General features: G+C 37.8%; 1 protein-coding gene across 1 annotated transcript; it reads left to right on the plus strand.

The window, feature by feature from the left end:
• Positions 1-297: 297 nt before the first annotated feature.
• On the plus strand, positions 298-8,609 carry crata (carnitine O-acetyltransferase a). Its single transcript, XM_052120864.1, has 14 exons — positions 298-443; positions 1,882-2,160; positions 2,324-2,442; positions 4,072-4,125; positions 4,461-4,626; positions 4,874-5,048; positions 5,342-5,520; positions 5,653-5,753; positions 5,851-5,970; positions 6,369-6,491; positions 6,608-6,743; positions 7,283-7,345; positions 7,468-7,605; positions 7,919-8,609. The coding sequence occupies exons 1-14, from the start codon at positions 417-419 to the stop codon at positions 8,132-8,134; spliced, it is 1,896 nt and encodes a 631-aa protein (XP_051976824.1). The 5' UTR covers positions 298-416; the 3' UTR covers positions 8,135-8,609.
• The last annotated feature ends 1,182 nt before the right edge of the window (positions 8,610-9,791 follow it).

The following is a 9,791-nucleotide window of genomic DNA, read 5'->3' on the forward strand; positions in this document are numbered from 1 at the left end:
CAAAAACAGTAATATAACCAAGGAAAACATGATTTTCCTTGCAATTCTGATGATTTTGCTTACATTTTATGTTATTGTTTTTTTGCAGCATATTCTAAATGTGTTTATATATTTTTTGCTATTATTATTTTTTTATCTGCACTTACAATTTTTTTATTCACGCTTATTATTTTGATTCACGCGTATTGTTTTTGGATCCGTGACCGCAATAATTTTGGCGGGATTTTGATCCCATAGACCTCATTTGTCAGTGGGCTGGACGTGGATTGTGTTGTCGACTCTAGCACGCCGTCTAGCGGTGAATTGGAGCACCGCAGCAGTGATGGCGTTTTTGCAAGTCTTGCCCAGTGGACTCTGATCGCGTCTGTTCCTCCTCAGGCCTGTCTGATTTGAGGGCGTTTTTGTGATTTTGAGTTATGTGGGGAACACTAGTCAGGACGATGGTGAGTAAGCAAGTTTTTAAAGGTAATTTGATCTTTTAGCGGGCATAAACAAGGCTAACTGTCAGTCTGTGTGGTGAGTATGTGTTATGTTGTACTGGCGTGCAGGTTGTTTATTGTTAGTTAGCAGTAAAGCTAGCGGAATATGAAGTATTTGCAGTTTACCAATATTGGTACAGTACAGGAAAGCAATGTCCACTCGACAGCTCCTTCTGTACTTTATGCAGATATATAACACCATCGTGTCATTGTATCACGGGTCTTGTCAGCTCTAATGAAGGTGTTTATTTTGTTAATGACAGATGCAACAATATGTTTACTACATGTTGCATTACTGGCAGTCATGTACAACGCTGAGTCATATGGTTTAATTGAGTCTGCTCACTTTCACGTCCAGTTATTCATAGATTGATGGTATATGTGATTAGATCTTTAATTAGATCAAATTGTTTTTTCTAATTTTCTACTTTTGTTTGAATTCGTTGGTCTTCTGTACATTTTTGGTACTAATCTGAAACCATCTTTATAAAATATGCCAAGTGACCAATGTTATTATCTCATATTGTCTATGCAAGGTAAAACTTTGTTAGTTTAGCGATATATATGTATATATGTATATATGTATATATATATATATATATATATATATATATACACACACACACACACACACACACACACACACACACACACATACCATACTGTGCAAAAGTCTTTGTCTTAAGATTGTTATTTATATCTTCGGCTTTAGTGTGTTAATAGGAAATAGAAATGTTATACTCCTGATATAAATAGAATAGAAATGATTAGAATAGAAGGACAGATGTCATGGCCCCCACAGTGTCCTCCACTGAACATGTGTCTGTCTGAGATTACAGAAATAGACAGAAGCAATTGAGACTAAATAGATAGAAGAGCTGTGGTGAATTCTCAAAGAAGCTTGGAACATCCTATCTGCCAACAACCAAGAAAAACTGTGTCCAGGTGTACCTAGAAGAATTGGGACTGTTTTAAAGGCAACACCGAATATTGATTTAGCTTTTTAATGTTTACTGGACTTTAAGTGATCAATAAAAACTATTTATTTAATTATTTTTTAAGACATCCTCACTATGCAAAATGTTTCACAAGTGCCTAACATTTTTGCACAGTACTGTACACACACAGAGAGAGAGAGAGAGAGAGAACACTTGATTCTGATGCTAGAATAAAGAGAGAGAGAACAAGTTGATTCTGATGCTAGAATAAAGCAAAATTGTTAATTTTACTCAAACACATACCTGTAAATAGTAAATCCAGAGAAACTGATACATTTGCAGTTGTTTCTTAATTTTTTCCAGAGCTCTGTATATATATTTTTATAATGAAAAAGATCTATGTTCTGATCTTTGTTATCTGTGGACTAATACGATCACTGTTACATTACCTGGGGTATTTTCAGGTCAAAGCTGGCATGGTAAAACCCTCCAGCCTGGTAAAGCCTTTGTCAGTGACACGAATCACCGGTCGCTACTTGGCCCACCAGGAAGGTCTGCCTAAGCTACCAGTGCCACCCCTGAAACAAACATGCGATTGCTATCTGGCTGTTCTGGACCCCGTCGTAGGCCCAGAAGAACTGAATCACACCCGCCAACTGGTGGAGGAGTTTCAGAAGCCAGGTGGTGTTGGAGAGCGACTTCAGAATGGCCTGGAGCGGCGAGCAAGCAAGACAGAGAACTGGGTATAACCATATGGAGTAGTCAGGAGCCCATTGTGGGTGCAAATACATAACTATGTAAAACAAAAAAATCGTTATACTTAGTATCACAGTGCTTTTCCAATCCAAATACCAGTAGCTTATTTTAAGGGACTGTTTTCTTTTACTCCCACTCTTTCACTGCTAGCTCTCTGACTGGTGGTTACAAACAGCCTACCTAGATTACCGGATGCCAGTTGTCATACATTCAAGTCCTGGGGTCATCCTTCCCCGTCTAGAGTTCAGTGATCGTCAAGGCCAAATGAGGTTAGGCCAAGTTGGATTCATATATTGTCAGAAGTAGTCAACTAATTTTAAAAGTAACCACTAATTTTTTACACAGCTCATTTAGAAGTCTGCTGTTATGTGCCACTTAAAACATCTTATGTTGACACAGTGTTTAATACTATTAGGCCAACTTACTAATGAAAAGTAGGCTAGATCTGAATTATCTGAATCAACGCTATTCAGGTTTTATCTGAGCAACTTTTTTAGTATGACCCCTCTTACACCTGGTATTAAGATGTGTCTCGGGTGATCCGATCACATGTGGTGGTCAGGTGAGACACATCGCTGTTTACACCTGGTCGCTTAAATGCGTGTGCATGTGTTTGGATTTTGAGGGGAGGAACTCATGACGACATGCATCAATCACTATGTCAGAGTGTTACTGTATGATGATAAACTGCAAAAAAGTCATGATAGACAAGAAAGCACAACAAATCGGCACGTGTTTCTCCCAGATTCAGCTGAAAGTTCATCTAAGCACAAATACAAAATTTCGAGCAGAATTCTCTGATATTTTAGTGGATTACCTGTATTAAAAGAGCTTCAGATGTTCATGCTTCTCATCTGTGTTTACATTTGACACTGAAGAAGATCTATGGAGTTATGTTGCTTTTGTATGTGTCCTCTTTTTTACATTTTCAGTTCGGACGGCAATTTCGTTTTAAAGCCACTCGTAACCGCCATGTTTAAACTCTTGTTTTAGCGCAGCAGTTGATTGACCGCTGAGGATGGCGCATCGCTGCTGTCTTGGATTTATTGAGGACGGATTAGCATTTACACCTCAAATGCGATGTGGTCACATTCGTCTACCCTCGTATGTGGTTTTTGTGATCAGATCTCAAAATGCTTTCCTGTTCAGATCCAGTTTAGACCTGTATTTAGCGCTGGCCACATGTGATCGGATCACCAAAACGCATACCAGGTGTAAATGGGGTCTAAGTATGTTTGATTGGTGAGCCAGATCATTTTCATTTTACATTTATTTATTTGGCAGATGCTTAAAAGCATTTTGCAGTGCATTCAAGGTATATTTTTTTAGCAGCATGTGTGCTCTCCGGGAATGGAACACATAACTTTGTTGCTAGCAACATGCTCACCTGTTGCTGGAGCTTCTTTTAGAAAATGTAAATATTTTTCAAGCATTTTCACATGGACTAAATACACAGGCAGCACTAGATTTGACACAGAGTAACATTACTACTGGGTGAGGCACTTGCTTTGTGTTACCCCTAATTATTCACCTTTGTACAGACTAACCTTCTCTAACCAAGCTGAGCTTTGCAATTTAGAGAGTACAAATTGTTGTTGCTCTCAGTAGATTTATGGTCGGGTGCCAGACTTTACTCTTGAATACTATATATATATATATATATATATATATATATATATATATATATATATATCAGTATTATATATTGAACAATCTGGTCACAGATCAGCTGTAAAATGTGGTATGTTGAAATCCCATACATGAACCAAAGGCACATGACACAGCAGGTGCCTTCTATATCTGCTGTAGAATTGTTATATTGGCAATATGTTTAAATACTTGTTTAAAATGAATGTAAAATTAGCAGTCTATTATAATTTATTATTATTTTTTCACAGATATGCTGCTAAATTAATCGCTGGAGTTTTAGATTTCAAGACCATGATTGACAAGTGAGTGACAAATTCTTTCCATTGAAAATTCCAACGTCCAAAAAACATACAGTACAATACAGTTTAACCTACACTAAATGGCCTAAAGTATGTGGATACCCCCTGCAACAAATCCCTTGGTTCCAGGGAATGAGGAAACGGGAGATGGCGTACTTCGTTCAAATAATATTTCTTTATTGTTCTTTTTACACGCTTTTCAGCAGAAAACCTCTATAAACACACACAGCTCTCTCTCCCGACTGTCCATACATTATACTGTAAATGTAAAGTATTTTTAAGATTCTGAGACTTTTGAAATTAAAACATTGGGTATTATGTTTGTCCTTTTTGATCAGTGAAACTTTGCCAGTGGAGTATCTAGGTGGGAAACCACTATGTATGAGCCAGTACTATCAGGTGCTCTCGTCCTGTCGGATCCCTGGAACAAAGAGGGACACTGTGGTGAACTATGCCCTGGACAAGAGGCCTCCCACACATATCACCGTAGTGCACAACTTCCAGGTCAGTCCCTGTTACATACTTCCAAGCAGGGTGCAAATGTAACTTTCTGTCACACTTGCCTGTGACTTGTGTATTGAGAATATTTACCAACCATAAATATTTCTTACCAGTAATGACACAACTGTATATTTTGTATTATTTTTATTTTAAAACATGACCAATGACAGTCTGGTCAACTACAGTTTAACCCACATCTTGGCTGAGTATAGTAATAAGCACCTTCCTCTCTTATTCTTTTAACTTATAGTTCTTTGTGCTGGATGTATACAACAGTGATGGCACCCCACTGACCGTAGATCAGATCTACATGCAGCTGGAGAAAATCTGGAACTCTTCCTTACAGAGCAACAAAGAGCCTATTGGCATCCTCACCTCCAACCACCGCAACAGCTGGGGCAAAGCTTACAACAACCTCATCAAGGGTGGGGATGTCAGGCTTAGTCAGGCATATTAATGTCTTAAATGCTGGTAGTATAATGTGTTTTTTAAAAATACTGTGTGACATTAACATTAAGTCTACAAAGCATAGTTAGTAAGAGCTCAAAATATAAAACTTGAAGAAAAAACAACAACAATTCAATACATTTTAAAGCAGTCTGAAACCTATAAATTTATTTATAATTAGGGTTGTACATTTGCCATGATAACTCTAGAGACATGTGTTATGCATGCATTTTTCCACGAAGATCCTTAATTGATACTTTGTCACTTTCAGATAAGACGAATAAAGAGTCTGTGAGAGCCATTCAGAAGAGTATCTTCACAGTCTGTCTGGACGCTCCTATGCCACGAGCATCTGATGACATGTACCGCACCCGAGCTGCAGTTCAGATGCTGCATGGAGGAGGCAGCAGGTGGAACAGCGGAAATCGCTGGTTCGACAAAACATTGCAGGTTGGACCTATAAACAATGATAGATTTGTTTTCATATTTATGGTCCCTCATATGGAAATAAAAGAATAAGCTGAGATCTATGGCAATGACATAGATGATGTCTCTCCAATCACTGTTTTTGTGTATCTGTAGTTTATTATTGGAGAGGATGGGACATGTGGGTTGATTTATGAACATGCCCCTGCTGAGGGCCCACCTATCGTGTCGCTGATCGACCATGTGGTTGAATACACGTAAGACGAAAACTGATTAAATGTGAACAATTAATTTCAGATTGTAACTCCAGTATAGTAAATGTAGCTAAGATGCCACTTGGTTGTATTGGTGCAGGAAGAAGTCTGAGATGGTCCGTACTCCAATGATCCCGCTGCGTATGCCTCTGAAGCTTCGTTTCAACATCACGCCAGAGATCAAAAGGGACATTGAGGAGGCCAAACAAAACATGAATATGTGAGAAACTGAGAGATTCCACTCAACTGCAAACCTCATTTGTCTTCATGCCACGTTGAAATAATTTGGTCTGAGAGGTGTTTCATTTTATCTGTGTAGCATTTGAATGGACCTGTTGTTGTAATAAACAGACACACTACAGTTTAGTTATATACAATTATTATATATTTTTTTGGTATTATGGGATGAACAACATGGTACTATTGTTGACTAATGAACCCTCTTACTATAGATTGTATTTCTGACTGCATAGAAATACAATCTATAGTAAGATCAGACCAAATGTATAGATGAGCCAGCCACCAAAAATGGTTTCATATGCTGTGTGTTGCAGATCAGACCAAATGTATAGATGAGCCAGCCACGATCCTTAACTTGTACTCTTTTCTTTCTTGCAGTATGGTTCGTGAATTGGATGTGAAAGTCAGTGTGTTCTCCCATTTTGGCAAAGATTTTCCAAAGTCTCAGAAGATGAGCCCTGATGCCTTCATTCAGATGGCTCTCCAGCTAGCATACTACAGGTAATCCTTACTATCACAGTCATTCCTGTTATTAATTTTATCTATTTATTCCTTGATTGTAACCTCCTTTATTCTAATATCTTTGATACTCAGGTTAACAATTTACTGAATTTCAGGATGTACAAGCGCTGCTGTTCTACCTATGAGAGCGCCTCTCTCCGCATGTTCAGACTGGGTCGAACAGACACCATTCGTTCGACCTCAATTGACTCGGCCAGATTCGTAAAGGCCATGGATGACCCAACCAGACAGGTGTGGTCATCTCTTGTAGACACTTGAGTTGAATTATGCACAGTTTGAATATCATGGCATCAATTAAGTCTACATGGTCACTTTTAATTTGATATACAGTAGATGTTTTGTTGTGGAGTTTGTCTGTAGATATCTTTAGTCATTGAGATCACCAATCCTTTCCAAGGGTGCGTTAGAAGGGTATGAATTTAACTTTTTTGCCCACCAACCACAGTGGCAAATGATTGTCCAATTTTACCAGCCACTTTGATTTTATTTTTATGTATGTGTATATATATATATATATATATATATATATATATTGTATATACCTTATTTTCCGGAAATAAAGTCGCACCTAACTATAACTCACACCGGGTCAAAATCGTGTTGTGAGTAAAACAGTATGCCTGTTATGTTCTTTTCGTTCAGTAACATTAGCGACTGTCGATATTTCTGATATTCACATTGTGCAAATTTCACACCCTGTGTATAAGTATTTTGATTGATCCAACATGGAAGAAATAACATAACCGTAACAATGTCATTTTGATTGACAGAACACCGAGAAAGTGTCTCTGCTTGAAAAAGCTGTCAAAGCACACAGAATGTACACAGACATGGTAAGTGAAGTCACACCGAGAGTGTTTAGTTCACCATAATTTTTGTTGAATATGTTTTGTCTGTCACCATTAGTCTACTCTAAAGCTTTTCCACATTCTTCATCCCATGCGTGTATGTGTAGGCGATCCGGGGTCAAGCCATTGACAGGCATTTCCTCGGGCTGAAATTGCAGGCTATTGAGGAGCTTTCCGCCTTGCCAGAGATATTCTTGGACACATCATATGCTGTGGCACTGCATTACAACCTCTCCACCAGCCAGGTACTAACAGAGCTCTCACTTTAATCACTTTGATTAAAACTCTCAGAGGTAACAACTTGAATCTGAGGCACATGTAAATTAACTCTTATTTGCAAAACTATGTCTTTTCATTGTGTTCAGGATGGGGTTTTATGCAAAGAAGTAAATGTATTGTAACTTTAAATGTTCACAGTGTTTGTTTTAATTATTTGGCTCATTGAAATAATCAAATGGTGGCTCTTTACATCTAGTCTTTATTTAACTGTGAAACATAACTGTACTTTTATTTAGTTTTTTCTTCTTTTCTCTGTCCTGTTTCTTTCTCCTCTCCCAGGTGCCAGCAAAAACCAACTGTGTGATGTGCTTTGGTCCAGTGGTTCCAGATGGTTATGGCGTTTGCTACAACCCCATGGAGACACACATTAACTTTGCTGTCTCTGCCTTCAACAGCTGCCAGGACACCAATGCTGCACGTTTGGCCCAAGCGCTAGAATACGCTCTCGTAGACATGAAGACCCTTCTGGAGCAGACGCCCAAAGCCAAGCTCTAAGGACAATTGTCCCAACTAGACTTGCTCTTTGACCATTTAAGGAGAGACCTTTATTTTGTATTTGACCAGTCCAGACTGGATCTTTTACAAGCCTTGAAACCGAATGATAATCATTAAAATGATGTGCTATGCGCTGCAGTTTGTTTGTTCAAATTTACCAAAAAGAAAAAAGAAATAGGTCTGTCAATCAATCAGGTTTTGCTGATTTGTGTTTTCTTTGTATTTAATTTTCTGATTACAGACATTATACCAGAAATAACTTGTTATATTTGAATTTGTGATTAAAGGAAATAGTTCATGTGATGATCTCTCCTTTACAAATAAGAGATTAAATGTTATCAAGTACTGAAAAATTATGTAAAGGTTATCTACTGTGTGCATGGTTATGCACTGTTTTAAATGCCATAATGTAAATAGTTACATTTGCAAAGCATTTGTTTCTTAGTTCTTTGTACACTATTGTAATTTGCACATTAACATGTTTTAATAAATATTATGTTTTCTTTAATAACATTTACATACATTATTTCAGACCATTTTGTCTTCACAAAAATTAAGCCTGCTATCCTTACTTAAAGGAATAGTTCACCCAGACTTTCTTTCATCTGCTGAACTCAGCTCTTTGGCCCATACAATTCAAGTGAATCGGTGGCAAAATTTTCAAGCTCCAAAATTCACATAAATCAGCATAAAAGTAATCCATAAAGGCCCAAACATACTCTACGTATGTACTTGAACGCAAACGCAAATTGCTATGCAAGCTCGATTTCATGCGCTGTTGCGTTATGAAATGTTTTTCTGTCATCTTTTTAGCAAATATAAAAGCACACGGTTTCGTGGTGCCTTAAAAAAAGTTTTGCCCACTTGTGGTCCAAGGTTTGTAGCCGCCAGAGCAACACATGAGCGCATGTAATGTATGAACAATGGGACCACGCATTGGACATGATTATGGAAGCGCTTTCATCTGCTTTTGCATACTTCCGTTAAGTATGTTTGTGCCCTAAGACTCCAGTGGTTAAATCAATTATCTTCAGAAGTGATATGATGGGTGTGGGTGAGAAACCAATCACTTTCACATTCTTCTTGTGTTTTTGGTGATTCATATTCTTCATGCATGCCGCCCCCTACTGGGAAGGAAGAAGAATTTCAAGCAAAATAGGAATTAAATATTGACCTGTTTCTCACACAAACCTATCATATCACTTCTGAAAATATATATTTAACCACCAGAGTTGATTACTTTTATGCTGACTTAATGTGCTTTTTGGTGCGTCAAAAGTTTGGCACCCATTCACTTTCATTGTATGGACCTACAGAGCTGAAATATTCTTCTAAAAATCATAATTTCTGTTCTATAGAAGAAAGAAAGTCACACATCTGGTATAGCGTGAGGGTGAGTAAATGAGTGATTTTTTTTATTTTTGGGTGGACTATCCCTTTAAGGGCACTGCAACTTTTATATTGTATAAATACTAGTGGTACGAAGTTATAATTGAAGGTATACTTTTTCAGTGTACTGGATTAACTTAATTGTAGTTAGTGCAGTTTTGCAACTACACACAAACAATTGAGCTTTCATTGATCGGAGTCCTCACTCGTCACATGTTTATGTGTGGTATCAGGCATCTGTGATATCAGAAAGTCGAGTGGCCTGCTC

The sequence above is a fragment of the Xyrauchen texanus genome, chromosome 4 (genome assembly GCF_025860055.1).
Source record: "Xyrauchen texanus isolate HMW12.3.18 chromosome 4, RBS_HiC_50CHRs, whole genome shotgun sequence".
NCBI lineage: Eukaryota > Metazoa > Chordata > Actinopteri > Cypriniformes > Catostomidae > Xyrauchen > Xyrauchen texanus.